Genomic DNA, 24,361 nt, shown 5'->3' on the forward strand with positions numbered 1-24,361 from the left:
AGCCCTGGTATGTTTGAACCCTACTACTGATACAGCCAGTCGAGCTATCCCTCCACATCCAAGGGTCACTGCTAAGCTTCTTCTCCAAGTCCACACCTGGCTTGCGTGCATGCAGCACCTCTTGGCAACCCTTAGAAAATGCCTCTCCCCTTGATTTTCTGTATCCCATGGAGGGTCAGCTGTTCCAGCCAAGGAGAATCAGCATGATCCTCCCGAATCAGCAAAAGCTAGTTCAGGAGGGCCGATCACAATACAGTTCTTCCCCCAAGGGCTCATTGTGTGGTGCTGAGCTCCCCATTTGCTTTTTCTATGCTCCCATTGCCATAGCATGCAAGTCCAGAGACCACGTTGCAAATGTCACTGCTTACTAAGATTGGGTGGCCATCCTCGAGACAAGAGGAACATAGAGCTGGAAGGGGTCCCCAGGTCCATCAAGTCCAGTCCCACTCAGGTAATCACTAAGCCAAGGAATCCCTCAAATCATCACATGAAACCCCAATACACCACTGAAAAGCACAAGACCCAGGACCCCAGGTACAGCTCGCAAGAACCCACAGCTGAGAGCCAAGGGAGCGGAGGGCACTGCCAATGTCTTGCCAGAAAGAGACTCTTTCCCCTGCACCGGGGAGGAAAACAAAACCCACCCCAGGTCCTTAATAACGTGGCCTCAGAGTAAAATTCCTTCTGGCCCCAAATGTGGCGACTGGTATTACCCCAAGCAGAAGAAACAAGGGTTTCTAGCCAGAAACCTGAGGTTTCTAAGTATTTGGGTGTACCCCAGTCCACACCTTCCCCGTCTTAGTTGTGTCTAATGTAGAGCTTGACTGCAAGGCAAAATGGCATCCCCCGTTCCTCCAGTATTAATGAAGGGAAGAAAAGATTCCCTCCTGCCCCCCGCTGTGGATCAGCAAAAGTCCTGAAGCATGGGATTAGCTACAAGTCGACAAAGGCATACCCATGACCAGGGCCTGCACTTACTTGATTCCCGATACTGCACATGCTGATTGCTTAACTAGGAACCCCTTGTCTTATCTTTCCATAAAGTTATTCAAACCGGTTCCGGTTCTTTGGCCCCACTAACCTGACTGGGAAGATCATTGCAAAACTTTATGCTTTTGATATCTGGACACCATCTAGCTTCCACTCAGTAGCCAATTTGTGGCCATTTGATCCTGTGCCAGGGGTGCTTTACATCCTAAAAACTCTTCTCCTTCCTTAATATTCCCCCCCTTGAATGTACTTGTAAAGAAAGAGTGATCTCTAAAGGGTAATTATAGCCCCAAAATGAGTGATGACATTTAATCCTTAACAGTATAATCACATTAACTAGTGTCATTGTAATAGCTCCAATTAATCCTGTTTGCCCAATCAGTCCTCCAGGGAGTTAACCCTTGAGACCCCTTTGAAGCTCACCATTCTGTGATGTTCCTGGTCTAATTCATTAATAGTCTGCAGCATAAATTTGCAATGCACAAAAGCCTTCACTCCTCTTCATTCAACTAAAGCACTTGGTCCCAGGCTTTTTAGCTCCATTCCACTTGGATTCAAATGCATTTCTAGCTGTTTCTTTATTTTTAAGCTTCAAGTTAGTGACCTTGGGAATCTTTCTTGCTTTTCCAGCACAAAATAGCCAGCTGCTGTAATGCTCATGTCTCATCAGCTGACTATTCAAGAGGACCGGCTGTCGCCTGCATAAATGAGTTCTGACTCAAAAGGATAAACTTTCAAAGGGTCAGAAGCTTCACTGAGCATATCATGAATATACAAAAGTGGCTTGGAAATCTCACAAAACTATTCCCTTTTGCTTTGCCCTGAGAGGGTTAAGTTCTTCACTGCCATGTATGCCGGTGTGACTCCATGGAAGTCAAGGGAGTTGCTTCTGCAGAGAACTGGAAAAACGTAGCAGAGCATCTACCACTTTTTCTTTCGTGCTATTCTGACACTTGGTCCATTTTAAAACCTGGACCTGCCAAAATTCACAGTAGGAAAAAACACTATCCAAGCTCAAAATGGTTTTATGCTGCATCTTTTTCTTTCCGTTACTCCAAGGCTGTCTAACTGGTGGCCTCCAAAGGGTTCACCTGCAGCCTCCGGGCCCCCAGCTCCCTCCATCACTCTCCTGCTGCTGTCTTCAGAGTCTCCAGGCTCCCCCTTGCTCTTTCAGCTTCTGTCTCCTGCCCCTACACCTAAGGGTGGAAGGGCAGAGCAGGGCACCCCCTGGGGCTGAGAAAGCCCACAGCCAGAGCACCCTGGGGATCCAGAGCATAGGTGCAGCAGCGGGGAAGCCGGTGGCATGGGAGTGCTGGCACAGTGCAATGGGGAAGTGCCCACCGTGCAGCATGGCAAGGGGTAGGGGCACATGACCTGGTGTGGCATGCAACCAGGGGGCATGCAGCCCATGCATCATGTAGGCAGGGGATGTGGACAGGCCTGGGTTAGTCCATACAATAATAGCCAAAACCAATGCAAATCCACAGAGTCACTCCATCAGCTGCAGTGCTAACAGACCCAGCCTCAAACTTCCTATAGAAGACACTGTCTCGACACCTCCAAACACCCTTTCAAATGCTGAGCTCAAGTTTGATTCCAAAACTGGGTATGAGCTGCTGCTGAGGAAGCTTATTTTTACCCATTTCTCCATCTCTATATCTGGACTCGCAGACATTTGATGGAGAGTAACTTCTACAACAGGTTGGGAAATGCATGAACCTCTGGAAATTCTCCATGGAAAATCAGTTTCCACTGGTTTTACCAGGGGAGAGAGGTGACACATCAAACAAAATCGCACCAAATGAAAAAATGCTAAGCCAAGTGGCTGCATGCCTTAGCACGACTGCCATTCTTTCAAAGATGCCACCCCTCTGTGCCATTATCACTGTGCTGGTGGCACGGGCAAGCATCTGCACTCAAGAATGGAGTCTTTTCACCCGTAATGCTGATTCAGGCTATTCCTGGACCCTGACTCTTTGTTCCCCGCTCACTTAAGGCCATAAAGGGCTGAGCTGGGCCAACTTTCCTGCAATTCTTTCACCCATATAGAAACCAGGAATAGAAAGCTGTAGCCATAGAGGAGGAGGATGGGCGGTTGCATACATATAGACAAAGTCAACGCAGCACAAGGAACTGCAGTTACTGTAAGGAAGCTATTTTTAGCTCTTCAAGTGTTTGTCCATAATTATCCTATTTCTAGTGCCTCGCACACAACAACCTGATGTGTGGGCAGGTGCTCAGAGCCTCGCTAATTAACAGTTGTCAGACAGCTCTGCTAAAATAGGCATCTGGCCTCAATGCATGTGCAAGCGAATAGCACTGGGGGAGAGTCCATACAGTCCCCAGTTAACTGCTTTACATATTTCGCCAATGGGAAAACATCTGAAAGAAGCTGTAGAAGCTTCTTGATACCTAGTGAAGTGCTCTTGGACCTGACCGGGATGTTGTACACTAGCCAGAGGAGAGCATGGCTGAATATAGTCCAAGATTCAGGTTGGTAATCAATAGAGACAATGTGGCGGCAAAGGCAGCGAGACCCTGAAATGATTTGGGTCTCTCAGGTGGAAGAAAACAGCTCCAAATACATCCAAGGAGTGAAGTCTCTCCTCTTGCCTTTTTGGGAGCTCCTGACCACAACCGTGTCCTTGTAGAAGACAGCGGGTCTACTGTGAATGCCCTCCACTGCCTTACTACATGGGCAAAAGTGACCGCTGCTAAGAAGGGTGTCTTTGCTAAGGGATGGTATAAAAAAAACTATGGTGCTAAGGTCTTAAAATGGGGACTCATCACTACGAGTCCAGGATGGCGGGGGTGGGAGACAGGAGACAATTCTTCCACTGGTGGAAATACAAGCATTAGGCCATTAAGGAACTTAGCCCCTGTAGCATGTGAGGACACCATGAGACCCTGCACGGAGAGATGATGAGCTGATCTAGCTGAAAGGGGGTGGGGAAGGTAGGCTGGGATGGAGAAGAGCTTGAATCTCTCTTGGACAGGGCCATCCAACAGGATGCTGCTCCAAACCCCCTGGAAATAGTAGGAATTGCCCCAAAATGGAGTGGAGAAAAGAGTAGGCATCCCTCAGGCATAGATCTAGGCTGAACCCTTGAACCACCTGCCTCAAGGTGGATGCAAGTCTCCCTGTTGAGGAAGCAGTGATGGGCTAACCCCATGGAGCCTCCACTTCTTCCTTAGGGGCTCAGAGGGTCTTTGGCATGGTGACCAAGAGTAAGGAGATGTCTGCCTCAAAGAGGTCTGGTGCCCTGTCGCTTCCCTCTTGAGCTGTGCGGTAGAAGCCCCTGAGGACTTGCAGATGGTCTTCAAAGGAGTGTCTGTCAGGCACTTGTCAGGTTTGTAGCTACACAGAGAAGAGTCCTCAACATAGAGGCCTTCTACTGTGGTCCACGGGGATCCCCCATGACATCCAGTCACAGCCATTGCCACTGATCTTGTTGCAGCGTCGGAGGCATTGGCACCAGCCTGCAGAGAGGTCTTCCCTGCTACTTGTCCCTCAAGATCAAGGACCATCACTGTTCTCTGCCCCCCGGCAGCAGTGTGTCAGCAAAGTCTGTACCAGGCAACTGGCAGCCCACAGGCCACATGCAACCCACAAGGAGCTCACATGCTGCCCCTGGGCCATGTGCTGGGCTCCTCCGCCTTTCCCCGGCTTCAGCTACTGGAACCTGCCCCACAGGATGGAGTGGGACAGCATGGAGCAGCTTGCAGAGCTGGGTGAGCTGGCAGCCCCAAGCCCCCATGCACCACGGTGCATCGGGGGAGCGTAGGGAGCTGCAGGTGAGGTGGGTGCTGCACTGCATGGGCTGAGATCCTACCGCCCATACACCATGCAAGAGGTGGGGAGGCATGTGCATGCATAATGTAACTCTGCACTAGTGCAGCCCCAAAGCTTGTGGCCCCTGGGAACCGGACACAGCCCTGCTTTGTGCCATCAGAGGCAGTCACTTTGAAGGAGCTGGTCAAAGCCGGAGACAGGCAGAAAAGTCTCAGAGAGATCCAGGCCCTTGGATGCAGACAATAACTTGACACCTCCACTGGAAGGAAAACAGCACGCAGTAATGCCTGGGGCAGGGTAATCGGGACATGCAGCATGAGGGTCCAGCCCCAGTAGATGCTACAGGCCAGGAGGTCCTGATCTCCTGCAAACCAGCTGAAGTGGACTGTCACTACCAACAAACCCACAAACAAGCCATACTGACCATTCGGATTGAAACATCTGGTGCAAAATGGGAAGGGAAACATGGGGCTGTGAATTTACTGTACTGCACACACACCCTTTTTCTCAAAAAAAAATCAGCCTCCCACAATTGGGGTATATGCCTTAAAGACGGGAAATTGGTTTTCTTTGCCAGGATAGCAGCAAGGAGGAATAGAAGCATGAAGATGCCATGTTATAAAATGGCCCCCAGCTTCTCTCTCCCTGCCAGCAAGCAGGAGGGGCAGAGTCCGGTGTTAACCCTTTCAAAGCTACTATAATTTGATGCTCATCCCAAAATCACTTAAGATTATTCGAGGTGTAAATCAAGGCAGAATTTACCTAATAAATTGAATAGATTTCATAGACATAAGGGCTGGAAGGGGCCTCGGAAGATCATTGAGCCCAGCCCCCTGCCCCAAATTCAAAGGCTTTGGGCCAAATTCAGACCTCGTGCAGATGGCTGCAGCTCTACTGATGTCCGGTTGCTCATTTAGCCAGGTATCGGGCCTGAATCTGGAAATAATGTCTTTCTACACGCCGCCTTCCAGAACTAGGGTATGCGGGATATTGCAAGGAAAAAAAAGCTACGTCTTGGAGCAAAACTTTTTTTCATGTCTATGCCTCTGAGCGGGCAAATAAAACATAACTGAAACTGGCATTTTCGTGCGGAAAATCTGATTCCGAGTAAACTGCATTGTCTAATGGGAAAATGCATCAATGGAAACAAAATGAACTCTTGCTTTCCCGTCTCTGCCTTTGGGGACATGGAGTTTCCCTCCTTTCTTACCTGGAATGAGAGGTGGACCGTTTTCCACTGATCCCCCCACAGTTCAGATAATGCAGCGATGGCAGCTATGGAGAATCCCAGTACAACGCAAGTCCCGATCTGGAGGGGAAAACAGGACATCACATAGCTGCAGGATGTCTGCATGGCAATTGCAATTCATACTTCTGCACACGCTGCCCTCACTTCTTGTTGCCTGGTGGGTTATAAATGTGGCTTGAACTCTAGAATATCTTCTACACGATAGCACAGTACATGGCTATCTGGGCTGGCCCAGGTGGGTTAGAGGCAGAAAAATCAAACGGGGGTAAAAACAGGCTGCTACTGGGGGGTAGAGGTTCTCATTGGTTGGACCTGTTGTGACTGAGTATGACTTGGGTGATGCTTTAGGTCAGCCAACATCAGACCCAAATTATGAGTGGTCTCTTATGTCACTGGTAAACTGTTCTAGAGATTTGCCCTCTCTAAATGATTTTCCCAGTCAATCAGCACTCTTGGAAAGGATATGTATATCTTCCCACCCAGAAGCAGAGACAAAATGCTCAGCAGCAATACAGACAACCTTGTGCTGCTTCCCAACCGTGTAGCTCAGGGATGAGATGGTTAAAGTAGAAGAGTAGGGAAGTGTCCGCCGAGCCAGAGGTTCAGGCCTTGTTAAAATATCTGGAGAGGACTACGTTATTTGCTAAAACTCCCTGAAAACTTAGAAGCAGCCAAGCTGGCAATGCCCGGTACTTTTGAAGAAGACAGCATGTTTCACCCGCTGAAAGTGGGAGCTTATAAAATACCTGATTTGTGTAATAGCTTTGGAAACCATGTATCCCTTGCAAGAGTAACCCCCCTGCCAGAAGTATAGTCAGCTGCCTCACAGTTGTTAAAGGCTATTCCAGGAACAAATTCATCACTGATTTTTTGCATGTTCACAGAGCAACAAAAATGATTAGGGGCCTGGGAAGCATGGACTACGAGGGAAGGTTGAAAGAAGTAGGGGTATTTATAGTCTGGAGTAGAGAGAACTGGGGAAGGATTTGATAACAGTCTTCAAATGCATGAAGGGTGATTACAGATAAGATGTAGCATTGGCCATAGGGGATGGGACTAGGAGCAATGGCCTCAAGCTTCAGCGGGGGAAATTTAGGCTGGAGATGAGGAACTTTCTGAGGTGGTCGAGGACTGGAACGGGCTACCTAGAAAAGTTGTGGAATCGCCGTCCTTGGAAGTTTTCAAGAGCAGGTTGGACAGAGACTTGGCTTAGTCAGGGAAAATCCTGGCTTGAGTAGGGGGCTGGACTAGATGACTTCATGAAGACCCTTCCAGCCCTATGATCCTATGTTCAAACTTATGGACAAAAGGTCCTGCCAGCACAACCAGAAGTAGCCTAACCTCTTTCTTGAACTTATTTGCACCAGTTGCAACCAAAAGAGCCAATGATATCAATGCGCATCCCTTGTACTGAGAAACAAGTTCAGCTATCAATGGCACTAGGAGCCCAACCCATTCTGCATATAGCACTAAAGAGCCATTGATAGGAAGGACTTTCAAACATTACCCATCTGGGCTGGATGTGTCAGCTAGCGTGCCAATCACAGGCTTTACAGCCAATCCCCAATTCCTTAAGCAGTTCAGGCATCCACCCTCAAATGACTGCCACAAAAAACTAGATGTCTTTTGTATTTTCAGCTTTGAAAGGGAATAATAGAATTATACATGTTAAATGGGGGAGAAATTCAAGTGACACAATCATCTGTCTAATCAGTGTAGGATCTGGATCCATTTTACATTCTCACATAAGCTTAGGTGAAGGCTGCATTTGAATAACGCCCATGACATCGTTCTGAAAATTTCCCTTGGAAGATGAAATCCAGAGCGGCCTTGGCAGCGGAGGACATTTGAAAATGGTTTTGCATGTACCATGCCTCTATGCATTTAAGGAACCTGGGTGGGATCACAGAATCACAGAAATGAAGGGCTGGAAGGGACCTCAAAAGATCATCAAGTCCAACCTCCCTGCTCTGGTGTCTGTCCAGTCTCCTCTTGAAGACTTCCAAGGTTGGGGACTGCACCAGCTCCTTGGCAAGTCTAGTCCAGATTCTCTAAAGCACCAACAGGATTTGGGAGCACAAGTCACTGTGCTTTAGAAAACCTCACCTTCTATCTGCAGGGAGGTCAGCTATTTGGTTTGCACTTTCTCTCTCTCTCACTCACGTGCACACACACACACACATTTTGTTGCTTCTGTTCAAATTTCTTAACTGAGAAGAACGGTCATGTCGCCCAGAAGACGGTTATTTTGGTCTTTGTGTAGGGAAACAGCACTGACATGATCTAACTGTGCCAAAGCGAGAATTGCCCGAATGACTCAACTCTTCCCACCTTGTGACTCCAGTGCAGGTACAACTGCTGGCCTTCCGACAGCAAACACATTGCTAGGACCTGTGAAATCAAACCAACACGTACATTTGCAAGTGTTTCATCCCATTAGAACCTGGTTAAATGCTGTCCGGTGACGTCTGTTCTCAAGACCATACGTCTCTGAAGACAGGTGTGGAATTATACTGCACGGCACATTTTGAATCAAGCATTACCAAGCCCGTACTGCCCAGGAAGCCCTTCCTACAGAGGTCTCCCAGTTTAACCATATGTCTGTGCGACCCCCAGCAACTACCATCCCTGGTCAGGGGAGTAGCAAGTACTGCTTAAGTGAGTCTTGGGGAACAATTTAATGGAAAAAGGGGGATGAGCAACCATCTGTGAACTGCATCAACATCTGTCAGAAACAAGAACAACATGAATGCAGCTCTTCCTTCTTTTTATCCTTAACACACAAGTCCTACGCCCTATGGCTTTTCCATCTGGATGGCTAGAGGCACGTCACCCATGCAGCAGATCTCTGCATAAAGTCACTGCCCAAGGAGAAGAAATGCAAACAGTGCATTCAACCAAGCAAATGCAAAGCAGAGGCATGGCAGAAAGAAGGCACCTCTAAGAGAAAGCGTCTTGGCCAGGTGGGGCTGGTACAGCACATTCTGTGAGCTGTGTTTAAACCCCATAATGGGGGCCCACAAAGCAAGTGCAAGGTAGATCCCAAGGGCATGAGGCTCTGCTATCTTTCCAGGAAGAAATCACAGCTCAATGAGATAAGTAACAAAGAGATGCCTCTAGTACCCTTTTGTGCGATTAGGATTCAGGCATGGTACAGATGGCTAAGGTAGCCCTAGAACAACTTCAGCCGTGGTGGGGAACCTTAAACTGTGGCAGGACTGAGTCAGGGATAAGGGAAACACCTCCTGAAGGAAGCATGTCCTTGCGGGGGGGCAAAGGAGGGACATATTATGCAAGTGGTGGTGTGGGGCAATTGTTCTCTGGTATCCTCCCCACCTCCCACACATATCTACACCCTGTGTGGTGCATGCCTCCTTCTTCCCTTGTGCATCCCCTACAGCAGAGATGGGGAGAGGTCCTGTCTTTGGCTGTCCTATGCAAGGTCAGTGCTACCTCCAGCTGGATGCAAAGTTTATAGGGCAGTAGCTTCCAGGAGCTGGGTGCTCCCCTCCCCCAGTACTTCACCTACAGTGAGACAACATGGGTCACTTATGATCCAATTAAAGCATGCTCTGCTTCCAGGCTGGTGCTGATTAGGAGTTATATTTAGCCAGGAGAGATATCTTACATGCAGGTGCTATCAGTAAGAGGACTAAGAGAGAGACTCTCAGTGGAAAACCCGAAGTAGGGACTGAAGCACTCAAATACCTGGGCATTGCCAAGCAGTCACTGCCTTGGCTTAGCCTCATAGAGCCATGGATCTGCCTCCTAGGGGTAAAATATCTGCATCTATCACTCCAGGGCAGCGCATCTAGGAACAGCACAAGTTTATGACTAACACCAGCACCTGTACATTTGCGGGCAAAGAGAAGAATAAGTCAGGTTTCGTGCTCCAAGGGCAAAACTAATGTCCTGTAGGAGTCCTGGTCAGCAGTCACTGCTGGAGACAAAGTAATGCTGGGCTCTTGTAATATTGCACATGCCACATACCTGTTACGCTTCCTGGACTCCAGCCTCGCTAATCTATCCTTCACCCTTTCTGTGCCACTTTTTACACTCCCCTGAAGAGCTGAACAGCCCCCCAACCAATAGTATATGGCTATGAAGCCCCAGCTACGTCTGTACTAACAAAATAAATAAAAGCATCTTCCGCTGGCGGTGACCCTATCAATACTACGAGTACAAACCTAAAAGACTCCCCTACCTGCACACCACTCATTCATTGCTACCCTCACAAAGGCTGAACTCATTAGCCTGACGAGCAGATAACACCATTGTAGGAAATGGCGATGGGCTGGGATGGTCAGGCCCAACTACCACTAAGCTTTAATTTGATGCCCATCCCAGTATCTCTTGGGATTAGCAAATCCATCTAACAAATTCAAAAGCTTTGGACCAAATTCAGGCCTGATGCAAATAGTTGCAGCTTTATTGATGTCCAGTTGCCCATTTAGTTCAGTGGCAAAGTTGCAGAAATTCACATATGTCCCATTGAGACAGCAGCTGACTGAACTGTCCCCAACCAGACTTTTGCACTGCTTTTTTCTTCCTGTCAGTCATGTCTGAGGTGGGATACTTGCAGTCTGGCAGAATCCTATTTGAGCCCAGTGCGTGATTGACTGCAAGTCTCTATTATGTGAAAGCCAGTCATGGTCCTATATGAGCTATATTTTCTCTTATGTGGCTACTTAGCTGAAACCATGGGTTTCTGAAGACTCCCTGCATCTCTGTAACCCATGCTAACACAGGGGATGGGACTTCACACAGGGCTCTAAAGACATGAATCCTGCTGTAGCCAAAAGGACTTCATCCATTAGCTAGGGGAAGAATAAATAGACTCAGTCTCCCGATCATTGAAACGTCTAGCCCTGCTGCATTGCCATGGGTTACATCCCCAGAGCCCTTTGGTTACAAGGGGCTGCACCGGTCAGAGGAAAATTCTCTGTTGCCTTTCGTATCACTGAGAAAGAGCATGTCTCTTCTCTCCCTTCAATGCAATGTCTCCCAACCTCTTTGCTGCTAAGGGGTAAGACCACCATGGCTGAAAGGGACTTGGGAGTCATGATTGACCACAAGATGAACATGAGCCACCAATGTGATGTTGCAGCTGGTAAAGTGAGCAAAACACTGGCTTGCATCCATAGATGCTTCTCAAGCAAATCCCAGGATGTCGTCCTCCCGCTATACTCGGCCTTGGTGAGGCCGCAGCTGGAGTACTGCGTCCAATTCTGGGCTCCACAATTTAAAAAGGATGTGGAGAAGCTCGAGAGAGTCCGGAGGAGAGCCACGCGCATGATCAAAGGGCAGGAGAACAGGCCTTGCGATGAGAGGCTGAGAGCCGTGGGACTCTTCAGCCTGGAAAAGCACGGGCTCAGGGGGGACCTGGTGGCAGCTATAAGTATATAAGGGGTGTGCATCAGGATCTAGGGGAACGTCTGTTCACCAGAGCACACCATGGGATGACAAGGTCAAACAGTTACAAACTCCTCCAAGACCGTTTCAGGCTGGACATAAGGAAAAACTTCTTTACTGTCTGAGCCCCCAAGGTCTGGAACAGACTGCCGCCGGAGATGGTGCAAGTACCTACTCTGGACTCCTTTAAGAGACATTTGGATGTTTATCTTGCTGAGATCCTTTGACCCCAACTGACTTCCTGCCCTTGGGGCAGGGGCCTGGACTCAATGATCTCCTGAGGTCCCTTCCATCCCTAATGTCTATGAAATCTATGAGACCTACTCAAAGAGCTATTGGTCAACCAAAAATCACTGGGCTAGAAATAGGGGTCCTGGATGAAACAATGAAATTCTACATCCTGTGATGCACAGGAAGCCAGCCCAGATCTTTGCTGGCCCCCAAAGCTATTAAATCCCTCCACAGACTGATCAGCATGTTGAGCTAGAAGCCGTTCACAAGTAGAACAGATGCTGGTAGGGGAATAGTTCAGCTTATCTGACTGCAAAACACGATGTACTGTCTCTACCAGACACAACCCAATCGCGTGTACAGCACCCAGTGTGCTGATGGCCTGGAGCATGACTCAGGGCACCAGGCACTGAGATAACGGAAATAAAAACAACAATGCAATGATGATACCCTATTTTCTTGCATACAATGTACCCCAACATAGGACCAATGCTGGTTTTGAAAGACAGAATAAAGAAAAAAAGACCTTCCATTGTTCTAGTCCCTGTGGATGACATGCAAGCTGTAGTTTGGCTTTTGCACAGTAAGGGCAGAAACTGCTCTTACCGTTTTTCCTTATATATAATACACGTTGCAATTTTTAGCAGCCTTTTTTTTAAAAGGCTGTGTGTCGTACGCAAAAGAAATGGTATTTACTAGGGAAGACAGAAGTGGCTGCTACCTAGTTAAGTGGCTGCTGATATATGAGAGAGAGGATGATGTAGAAACTACAGCTGGGATGTAGAAAGCTGAACTGGACTCTCCCCTATCCTCCCAAAGACTCATCATGTCCATTCAAGTTTCATCTTCCCTGTGTTCCAGTTTGTCCATCATATATAACAGAGCACCAGCAACATGGCAGGGGATAGGTGGTTCTGGATGGCTGGATCAGCCGGTTGTATGCAAGATCCCTGGGTGAAAGAATAAGGGCCTTGTTGCCTGGGATCCTGATAACCCCTTTTTGGAGCACAGGTTCTTTGCCAGAGGACTCTGCAACACTGTCCCCCTATATGCATGCAACTGGACCTGGAAGACTGGTCTCCTCCCAGTCCCTACACAGGTTTCTATGGAAAAAAAACACCCTTAAATCTCCAAGCAGGTTCTTCTACATCCAACCTACAATCCAACGCAACTAAACCAATGCTGCTTTGACCTGGACCACTGATTTCACCCATGTTGCTTCCTTTGACATCATCTTCTGATGGAAGAAAGAATCCATATCAGAAGGGGTGTGAGGCAGGTGAAAGCAGGAATACCTAGTTAGGGAAGACACAGCAGAATTGGCTTTAAGCAAAGAGTCCCAACCCAGTCATTTCCACCACTGGCCATATGTTCTTCCTCCTCCTTCATTGCTGTCCCTGCAGGTCTCACTAAGCTCAGGAGTACTGGTCAGCCTTGAGAGTTTAGTATGTGGCGTTATTGGGGGGTCAAAACGGCTGCCACATGAGTCATTGTTTGTGTCCTACACCTTCAAACCTCACTATCCTGTGCCACCCCACAGGCTATACCAACGTCCAACCACATTCCTACAGAGACAGCAAACCTAAGGCCCAGTCTCTCCCATGCACACGTCATCAGAAGGTCAGCCTCATGGCTTAAAGGTGACCTGACGAGGGTGGAGAAAAATCAGAGTCAACTCTCTTTGACTACTTTGTGATAGATAAAGAGACTGTCGTGGTTTTTTTCAGCTTAGATCATCCTTAGAAATGGCAAAAGTGTCATATCTTCCTTGTCTTGGACAAAGAGCTGTGAGAGAGACAGACTCTTTTACAGAGGTCTCTTTTTCCAAGGAGATGTTTGATATTTGAGTGAACCATGTTCTAACAAAGCCCCAATAATGGAGCATTTCAAATGCTTGATTTAAAAAAAAACCACATTTCCCTCTAAATGTTACCCAGTTCCCTCTTCGAATGTCTTCTTGGAAAAAGAGGTTGATAAGACTGGAGTTACTAAAAGAGAAGCCCAATGGAGTCACCCTCTTAGATGCCATGCATATAACAAGCAGGCTGCATGGTCACAGCGCTGTGTCACTGTAATTCACAGCCTATTTTGAAGGCCAGTAGCTGCCTCTAGGTGTGGACCCATCTCAATTTGTCCACACAGTAAAGCTGCCTTGACTTAACTATACCGGAGAGAGGAGGTTATCCACAGTAGTCTGAAGTCAGGCAGCAGATGAGGCAGACCAGCATCTTATAGACAAACTGTACCAGTATGGCCAAAGCAGTACAAACCCTGCAACGTGCACATCACAACAGCACTAGGATCAATCTTAGGCAGGAATCACTCTTATACAGGAACTATGCGCTAGTAGCTTAAGGCATTTTTATTACATAGCTGCAGTTGCATTAGTGGTTGTGACGACTATCTCAGTTAAGAACAAAATTAAAAAAGAACCATTCAGCATAGACAGACCATATCAAATCTGTGAACGGATCAGGACCGTATCTTTGATACTGCCAGTCTCATCTTTCCCCGTGCCTTTAGAGCGCTCATCTATGGAGTTGTCACAAGCTCAAAGGAACCTGTCATTGAATTAACCCCATCGGCTATTTAAACCCAGCAGGGACTGCTCTGTTTCAGGCTTTGAAAACCACTTCACAAAGTGGAGGGGAGGAGATGAACCCCCTTCAAAAAGAGGGTTAGGGCTGAAAAAGCTTGGGATAAAGTCAGTGATAAGAGCTTCCATGAGGGTTGAGCTCCGCTGAAGCAATCCTGGGCTTATCAGAGGGAGTCAGGTTTCACACTTGCAGGGATAAGATGCTGACAGTTGTTTTTTGTCCCTCCACCAGACGCCACCCACCAGGGGCTCTGAAAGGGCAGCGGTATAGGTGGTATGTGTGCCTGTGTTTTTTCCCCTCCCTTGATTATTTTCCATGCTCTCATTTCCTTCTTAACTTAATCCCATTTAGAAAGCAGCAATGAGACCTCAGGGCTTCGTGCCTCCCAACACCCACCGCTCCTCAAATAGATGCATGAAGACACAGCACTGAATTAGACACAGTGACGTGGTTTTGCAGCACACAGGGCAGGCAACAATAGAAAGGGTCTGCTGCTTCATGACACCTTCTGTAGAGCAATAGAAACCAGCCTTGCTCCTCCTTGACAGTCTCAGAGGCTTCCTGGGCTGCCCAAGGGGCAAATGAATATCTCCTACACATCCACCTAGAAACAGTTCCCAGCACATCTTAAATTGTCAGGGATTTCTGTGGCCCCATCTCTGTAATGTCTGAAAGTCTTAGAGTGTTTCAGGGGTGTAGGTTGTAGCCGTGTTGGTCTAAGGACATAGGCAGACAAGGTTATTTGGGTGAATCTGATATCTTTTATTAGACCAACTTAAATAGCTGGAAAACAATTATTCAATTTTATTAAGCAAGCGAAGGTTTGGGTTTTTGAACCCAAAAGCTTATGTGTATATATATATATATATATATATATATATATATATATAAGCGGTGTTTCATTTTAATCATGGAAAAATGTGGATTTTGGGTACCTTTTTTTTTTATCTAAAATTTGAGGATTTTTTTTTTTAGCAGAGAAAACCAGGATGCCTGGTATTTAGAAACTCTACAGCAGAGCAAGAAGCAGCAAAGCATTATTAGGGAGAATGCTTTCCTTCCTATACTGAAGTTTCTAGCTCAAGGTAGGAAGAAGACAGTGACTCTTCTTGCGATGTAGTGCCATTGTTTCACGGTGCTAAAACATTTGAAAATGTTAAAGGTGCCAAACACCTTAGCCTATGCTACATCCAGATCCAACACCCATTTGCTTGGCCCATAACTAGTTGCCAGGCCAGAGATTTGCTCACAAGTAATGCTACTTACCAGTAAGAGGGCAATGTATATAAAAAAGACTGAAGCCAAAATCAGAAGGACAACAGACCAGAGAAACCAGAAGCCTAAATTTCCATAGTTATACCTAAAAAACAAGAAAATCTTATAAATTTGGTGAAATTATTAAGTATTACATTTAACTAGGTAGAGTTCAATAAGAAAAACTGCCCTTTCCATCCCCTCCAGTCAGCCCTCAAGAAGAAATACAACTAAGTATCTTCTAGTGGGAGGAAATGTTGGACTTACTGGAATCCCATTTCCATGTGCAACCAAAGCACTTTCAAAGAACAAGGTAGAGATAAAAAGCAGTCCTGTACATTGCTCTGGGAGCAAGGCATGGGCATGCTTCCTGGTCCTGCAAACATGCAAGCTGATCCAACAAAGTATTTCTAGTCTTGATAGCCCATGTATTGGACTCCTCAGCCATTCAAGAAGTTGTGGTGGTACCCAGTGACCCACCAAAGGCACCATCTCCCTGGTCTCCCAAGACCAAAGGAAAATATACAGCCAGTACATCCCAGAAAAGCCAATAGGCAAGGAGCTAAAATACTCACCTAACGTAAGGGAGACTTAGTTGAAAAACCATGACCTTCCATTAGGGATATCTTAATGATATAGGCCAGGGGTGTCAAACATTTGGCATCCAGCCCACTGGGCTAGGAGCCAGCTACCAAGAGTTGGGGATGTGGCTAGAGAAAGGTGTGGCCTGCCCCAGGACCCAGGGGCCCTGCCAGACATGGCCATCAGTGCCCCACCACTGCCACCTGGTTTCACCATCCCTGGACCTCCAATACTGCTGCACCCCCGGCACCACAGATCTGGCCCGGGAGGAGCCCTGTCATTCAGGTGGGGCATGGAGCTCAGGGCAAGTTTGACACCCCTGCTGTATGCTGCTTGGGAACGGATGTCTCTCTTGTTGAGGCTAGAAGTCCCATCCTTGTTGAAACTCGTGCATGTTGCTCCCACATGGTTTCATAGTTGGTAGGGTCGGAAGGGACCTAAGTAGATCATCAAGTCCCACCCCCTGCCATGGGCAGGAAAGGATGCTGGGGTCAAAAGACCCTGGCTAGGTGATTGTCTAGCCTCCTTTTGAAGACCCCCAGGGTAGGGGCAAGCACCACTTCCCTTGGAAGTTGGTTCCAGCCCCTAGGCACCCTGACCGTAAATTAGTGCTTCCTGATGTCTAGCCTGAATCTACTCTCAGTCAACTTATGGCCGTTATTCCTTGTTACTCCCTGTAGTGTTTAGGGAAGCAGGTACTCTCCCATTGCCTGCTGGTCTCCCTTGGCAAGTTTGTAGGAGGCCACCAGATCCCCTCTCAGCCTTCTCTTGTGGAGGCTGAACAGGTTCAGGTCCCTTAGCTTCTCCTCACAGGGTCTGCCCTGCTGCCCCCATTAATATGAGTGGCACCCTCTCAATGCTGTCCGCATCCCTCCTGAAGTGCGGTGCCCAGACCTGGACACAGTACTCCAGCTGCGGCCTGACCAGTGCCGCATAGAGGGGCAGGATCACCTCCTTGGACCTGCTTGAGATGCATCTGTGGATGCACGACAAGGTACGGTTGGCCTTCCTGACCGCGTCCCCACACTGTCGGCCCATGTTCATTTTGGCATCAATAATGACTCCAAGAACCTTTTCTGCCTCTGCACTGATGAGAAGGGAGTTCCCCAGCCTGTAGGTCTGCTGCTGGTTCTTTCTCCCCAGGTGCAGTACCTTGCACTTGTCTGTATTGAAACCTATCCTGTTCTCATCCACCCACCTCTGTAACCTGTCCAGATCTAATTGCAGCCTATTCCTCCCTTCTAGCATGCCCACTTCTCCCCACATCTTAGTGTCATCTGCGAACTTGAACAAGGTGCTTTGCACCCCCTCGTCCAAGTCACTGATGAAGATGTTGAGTAGTACAGGCCCGAGGACTGAGCCCTGGGGGACCCCACTGCCCACATCTCGCCAGGTTGAAAATAACTCGTCCACCACCACTCTCTGGGTGCAGCCCTCCAGGCAATTAGTGACCCATTTAACTGTGTAGGCGTTGACACCAGAGTCGCCTAATTTTTTAATGAGGATGGGGTGAGAGACAGTGTCAAAGGCCTTCCTAAAGTCCAGAAAGACTACGTCCACTGCGACACCTGTGTTCAAGGCTTTTGTGACCTGGTTGTAGAAGGCCACCAGGTTGGTCTGACAGGACCTGCCTTGAATGAACCCATGTTGATTGTCCCTAAGCATAACCTCCCCTGCTAGTCCCTCGCAGATATGCACCTGGATAATTTTCTCAAAGAGCTTCCCCAGGACAGAGGTAAGACTAACGTGCCTATAGTTCCCTGGGTCCTCCTTCCTCCCTTTTTTGAAAATGGGAACCACATTGGCCCTTTTCCAGTCCTCTGGCACCTCACCAGAGCACCACGAGTGCTCGTAAAGCTGTGCCAGGGGTCCTGCAATGACCTCTGCCAATTCCCACAAACACGGACAAATCAATATTTTCTGAACAAAATGTAAAACCATATATCAGAACATATACCAACCAGCTGTGACTAGAGGTAGTAAAAACACACCAAGACCCAATGTGCCAGGCGCTGTACAAGCAAAGATCCCTGCCCCAGGGAGGTTGCAGCAGGGGTGGGCAATTTTTTCAGGCGGAGGGCCACTTACTGAGTTTTGGCAAGCCATTGAGGGCCGCATGACAGGCAGCCAGGGGCAGATAAATATTAATTTTCTGTATTTTTTAGGGGCCCCGTGGGCCAGATAGAATGGCTGGCGGACCACATCCAGCCGGCGGGATGTATTTCACCCACCCCTGGCTGACAGTCTAATGATACAAAAAACCATATGGGTACAGATAGATGGGAGAGTGCAAAGAAGCAATGGGATGGCAGAGCAGTTGTCAAGTGTCTATGGGCATCCCAGCCAGAAAGGGTGTTTAGGGGGGTTTGAAGGAGCAGAAAGCATCATTTCTGCAGATGTGTATAAGGAGCTCTTCCACCCATGAGACAAAGCAATACAAAAGGTATCGTGGGCTGATCAAAGATAGGAGCTAATAACAGAGAATGGGAAAAAATACACGGTGTGGGGATAAGCTGTGCATGAAAGTGAAGACAAGTGGCTTCTGTTTCATACAACAGAAAAGAGGGAGCCAGCAGGAAGATTTACAGCAAAGGGTTAGAAGAGGAATCCCAACAGTGCTGCAAATAGATTTTCAGCAGGGCAAGGCTCTATCTTTGGGGTACCAGGCCCGGCACCACAACTGCAGCAGAAGCCAGCTGTTCTCCCAAGTGGTGCAGGAACTTGGCCCTGGTGGCTGGATTAGACTGTTTTTTCCCATGGTGAAGCTAGTCCATGCCTCAATCAGCTCTAAGCCTGAGTGGGGAAAGGCACAAGGACCTTCTGTTTATTTGAAAAGGAGCCACGTGACAAGCAGATGAGCTAAATAAGCTACAAATCTCTGAGTGAGGGGTGAGAAGGGGGTTTCCTTGCAGGTACCCAAAGGCATAGATGAGTGACAGTCATTTAACCCATAACCCTGGAGTTTATTTAATTGTAACTGGCTTTAGGCACCTGATTTACATCATTGCTACATGTATACTGCAGAGTGCAAGGATTTGCATAATCATCATCTGATTATTTCTCAAGACTTGTGCCATGAATATGCAAATCTCCCTATGCTGGTTGGCTGTGGTAATCCCACTGCTGTGCTGTGCTCGACAGTCAAAAGGACAAATCCTAAATTGCCAGCTCAGCTCTTTAATCCTTTTAGATGAAGCGGAAACATGTCAAGAGAAAGCAGAAGGGGTAGAAGAGAGTCTTTCGGTCCCTTTCACTCCTTCATCCCCCCTTCCACTACTAGCTAGCAGGTCTCCTGGCCCCACAACGATTGTGATGCTTGACTATTTGAATGCAATAGGAAGGATGTTCTCATGGTTAGGGCACTAGGCTGGGACTCAGCACATCTGGACTCCATTCCTGGCTCTATCAGAGACCCCCTAAGCAAGTCACTCATTACATCTTGGGTCCTCCGTTGCCCAATGGAGATGAGGTTTCCTGGCGGTTTGGACTGGAAGCTTTTCAGGGCTGGCACTACCTCTCACTATGTGCATACAACACCAGGTAGAATGGGACCCTGAAAATTAAAGTGCTTCAGGTACTGGTATAACACAAATCACAATTTCCACTGGGTGGGGGGAACCCTGTCAGTCCCACCCAGTTCAGCTTGGAAACTATGAAAGATATAAAAGATATTCACAGGTGAGGAGTCTGACAGAGCCACGGGGAGAGGAAGAATACATGGTAGCAGGGAAAGGGCAGGAAGGGAGGAAAGAGAAGGGAGGATCAGTGGGATTAGGCTAGGGATAGTTAATTGACTGTCCCCGGCATAATTGAGTAGTGTTAGACATCTACCTTCAGTTAATTGAGAAGCACATTGGACAGATCATTTTGGCTTCCAGAGGGATCTTATTTCTGTTTCATTTATAATTCATAACCCAGATTTTCTCCCTTGAGGACCTGACATTAGTTTTCTGCATCCCCACGCGTACCTCTGTGCAGTAGCCAAGCAAAGCCGAGATGCTCAGCACACCTAAAAAATCAGGCCCCTTCCTAAACATGGCATTAGGAGTCTGCCTCACACACCGTGTATGAATATTGGCCTTTATACTGCAAGCATTTCAGTCCAACCAGCACCACCACAGCCCGCTGACAATACATCTGGGTAACCTGGCAAGAGCAGCACACGATGCTAAACACCACTGCAGCTTTTGGCTTTGTAGCTTGGTTCCTGAAAAAAACATCTTGGCCTGTGCTGCAGGATGTAGTCACCCTGAGAGACAGTCATTAAGCCAGAAACAGCTGGACCCTTGAGGCATCCTCAGAATAATATGCGATACTCAATCCCTTCCAAAGGCCCTGGGTACGTTAAATAACTAATCCTCACAGTTGGAAGGGAGAAGGAAGAATGAGCCTCTGTTTACAGATAGGGAAGCTGATGCATATGTTGGTTAAGGGTCAAACATGCCAACCCTCTCCCAGGAAATGCTGCGTTCGCAGCTCCCTTTAAAGGCACCTCATTTGGGCCAGGCCCAACGTGACTCATCCCGGGTCACATAGGAGGTTACACAGCAGAGGCCAGACTTCAGGCATTCCTGATAGACAGCTTCATGCTCTCTGCCCATTAGCCTATGCTCTCTCAGACAAGTAGCTATAGAAAACCTCATTTTGAAGGGCAGAAGCATGGCACTTACCAGTCAAAGTTGTTGTAGTCATTCTTCGCTTCCCCCCACATGTACAAAAAAACCAAGGAAAGGCAGAATGCTCCAATGAGAACCGGGAAAAACACACACTCCCACTGGGGAGAGAAAGAGAGGCCGGGTGGTTAAACCTTACCTATGCAGCAACAGGCAGCGCACGCTGCAGGTGTATGCAAACCTCCGTTGGGTCCCAAGGTGAGAGATGGACACGACTGTATTGAGTCTGCTCATCCATCTCTGAAAACATTCCCCATAGTGTACTCATCAGCGCTTTTCCTAAGAACAACTTAGATCACTCAAGCAACTGGGACCTCTGCTGACTTCCCCCAAGAGACACAATCCAACAATCCCATCGTTGGAACGTCCTCCTCGGATTTAACCTATTTGTTTCTGTCCTTTGCACAACTTCTTTACTGGGAGATATAACAAGTGATCTGGTGGAGTTTCTTGTTCAGCTTGGGCAGACAACGACCCCTGTGACTCTTTACTGCTGTCACACTTGGGACTATCTGGATCATGGTCAACACCTAGGCATACCAGTCATGGCCCAGGACCTCCACTGTGCTAAGCCCTGTACAACCGAGACCAAGAAGACAGCTTCTGTTCCAAGTATGGTAGGGCCCTTTTATGGTGCCATGCCATCTTATCCTGTGCAAACAGGTCTACAGCAAACCAAGCAGCTGGGACCAAATTCAAGCCTATCCTTTCTGTATCCCAACCCTAATAGGATCAGTGAATATAAATCATTTGCCCCCTAGTCCCCTCCAGAAGGAACTGTGGGGTGGGCTTGTCCCAGCAAGCAAATGAAAGCTCGCAATGGGGTTGGGCAAACATACCATTTTGCAGCAGCATTTTCCTGGCTCAACCTTCTTGCGCTGGTACCGCTTCCACCGGCAGCTGTAGAGCCCAGCCAGGCAGGAGATGAAAGGCTGGTGTTCATACCTCTGGAGCAGGCGCCGACGTACCACCTTCAGCTTGCCCAGCTTGAGCTGCTTGAAGTTGATGGTACTGTGGTCCATTGGAGAGGGCTTATCTCATCGTCTCTCTGAAAGAAGATACAAGCTCTCAGGGGGCTTCCTGCCTCGCAGGACAACTCACATCACATAGCATCCACGGCTATGCCCTCAGATGGCTGCCCACGTGCCCTCCCCCCTGCCCTGAGACCTCCTCAGATGGTTCTTTAACAGCTAATTTGCACTGAAAGTCAAACAACACACACTACCTGGCCTATATGAATGACCGCGTACAGCTTACTCATTGGCATATTTTTACTTTTCCCCACTCCCACAGTGAAAATTGGTGGGGGAAAGTCTACTAAAACAGTGAAAGAACTATTTCCCCCCAAAAAATTATTTTTAAAAAACATTTCGATTTTTTTCATTACCAAGGTGAAAATCCTCATGAAAAATTTTGGGAAAAAAATGCAAACAGTTTCGCAGCTTTCTAAACGTTTTGCAAAATAGCTTTGCTTTTACATTTTGAGACACTTTGAAGCAGCTCAAACAAGACCACAAAACTAAGCCCACAACCAAATTTTAATGCTCCACAAAACCTTGATGCAGTAAGCCCATGCAACAATCTGGAGCGTGGAAAAGGCCAATGCATGCAATAGGCAAGGATGCTGGAAATAGGAAGATAGGCCTGGAAAGAGCCTCCCAGGCCATAAAGTCCACCCACAATACGTTAAAATTGGTTTGTGCTAGCGGAGAAAGGAGATAATAGTTGTAGCCCTGTTCATGTGACAAACTTGTTGGTGCATACCTGCATATCTCCATGGATAAGCATGGTCAACAGAGCAGGGGCTCTTTGTGCTTGTTTTAACTGTAACAACCTGTTTTAACTGAGCTTTACCATTTTGAATACGAGTTGGGTTTTGTGTGCACTAGCAGCCAGGTTACATAGCCAGGCCATTGTTTTCAATGAACACAGCATCCTCAGAAAGAGGTCCATGCACAAATAGATGGGTTACAGGAAGCACGGATGCCTTTATGAACAAGCAGAACTTCGAGATTCGGGGTCTATCAAGAAGTGTTAGGAAACCACGGAAGGACGATCAGTCTTATATCAGCATATAAAGCCAAAGTTATCTTTCAGATCTTATATGGCTCTGAAGTATGGGGTTATGCTGCTAGTAACTTTGAGCAGACATACCTCAGGGCAAGTTTCTTGGGGCTCTTGTGGCTCTTCCTCCCTCAACTTCCTCCCTCAACTCCTCTTCTGGCTCTTCCTCCCTCAACTCCTGCATCTTTTTTGAGATGAGAGACAGGAATGGATTCTATTTTAACTAATATTATTATTACAATGGCAGGATTTGGGTTTAAAATCCGGCCCCTTTTACCATCTCGTCTGCTTAAATTATGCTACGTAGAAGATATTCATAATCCCCCTCCTCCCCAATCACCCTGGTTAGCTTTTCTTTCCAGCACTTTTGCACTTTCTGGGATGGAATACTATCTCAAAGATAATGAAAGATCTTTCTCCCCGCCATTGAAAAGGTTCGTGTTTTCCAGAGGATACAAGATATTGCCAGGCAGAGTGATTTTGCAGTGGCTGGGGCAACTCGCATTGCCCCTTTATATACTCTTTGGGAATTAGATTGGAATTAGATTGGGGGGCAGAAAGGTATTTACTGTCTCAATAATAAATGGCACTCCTCTTTGACTAGACTCAGGACCGAAGAGATGCCCACAGCTGTTTTGGCTGGACGTAGATTTTCCATCCCAAGGGATAAAAGATGTTGCCCAGCCTGTCTAGGAGCTTTGGAAGATACTATCCACTATGTATTAAAATGTTCTTTATGTAATGACATAAGGAGAACCTATTTATTACCGTGCTGGCAGGAATCAATACATTTCTCAAGCAGAGAGAAATTAATCTGTTTTCTCCAGCAAACAAATCCAGATATAGTAAACCATCTTGCAATTTTTGCTTACAAAGCTGAGGCGATTAGAGCTAAATATCCTTATTACTGACACAAGTGACACATTTTAACATTAAATTTGATTGTATTGTCTCAACTGTGAACCTATGTACAGCAATATTATAGATGCATGTCTTGATTTACTACGATATTTAGATTAATAATGTTTTTATGTTGGCGGGCTCTATTCTTACTATAATATTTGTAGCTCGGTTACTTTGTTCAAACTTATTTATATTATGGTTGTATGTGTGTTATGGCAGCTGTGGGAGCATGGCATTTAGCCAGAATCCTTAATAAATTGAAATACATTTTTTTTTTAATTGAGATTTGGGGTTTGTCGACACATACAAACAGAACAGCTTTCTGCATGGCAATATAATCAAGTGGCACAACCCTAATACTATAAAAAGTGCCATAAAGGTTCAGACCGATGGCCCATCTAGCCCTGTTTCCAACACTGACAAGCAGTTAGTATAAATGCAGTGCTACCGATAGGAAAACGTCTACATGGATATAACTATTTCAGCGCAGGGAGGAGAATGAATAGGATAGCACAGAGTCACAAAAAAGAGGGCTGGCAGGGGCTTCAGGAGGTCATCTAGTCCAGCCACCTGCTCTGGGCAGGATCATCCCTGACTAAACCATCTCATCCAA

At 47.3% G+C, this 24,361-nt stretch overlaps 1 protein-coding gene across 1 annotated transcript in view; it reads right to left on the reverse strand.

The window, feature by feature from the left end:
* The window catches only part of LOC102568998 (glycerophosphodiester phosphodiesterase domain-containing protein 5), a 67,142-nt gene that overhangs the window by 14,999 nt on the left and 27,782 nt on the right, over positions 1-24,361 (reverse strand). Inside the window, exons 5-9 of the mRNA XM_019479379.2 lie at positions 21,621-21,829; positions 20,779-20,882; positions 15,539-15,632; positions 8,364-8,423; positions 5,994-6,092 (exon numbers count right to left, since the gene is read on the reverse strand). Coding sequence (XP_019334924.1) covers positions 5,994-6,092; positions 8,364-8,423; positions 15,539-15,632; positions 20,779-20,882; positions 21,621-21,803 — 540 coding nt within the window. The 5' untranslated portion in view covers positions 21,804-21,829. The remainder of the gene's footprint in view (positions 1-5,993; positions 6,093-8,363; positions 8,424-15,538; positions 15,633-20,778; positions 20,883-21,620; positions 21,830-24,361) is intronic.

This window comes from Alligator mississippiensis, chromosome 1 (genome assembly GCF_030867095.1).
Source record: "Alligator mississippiensis isolate rAllMis1 chromosome 1, rAllMis1, whole genome shotgun sequence".
In the NCBI taxonomy this organism is placed as follows: Eukaryota; Metazoa; Chordata; order Crocodylia; family Alligatoridae; genus Alligator; species Alligator mississippiensis.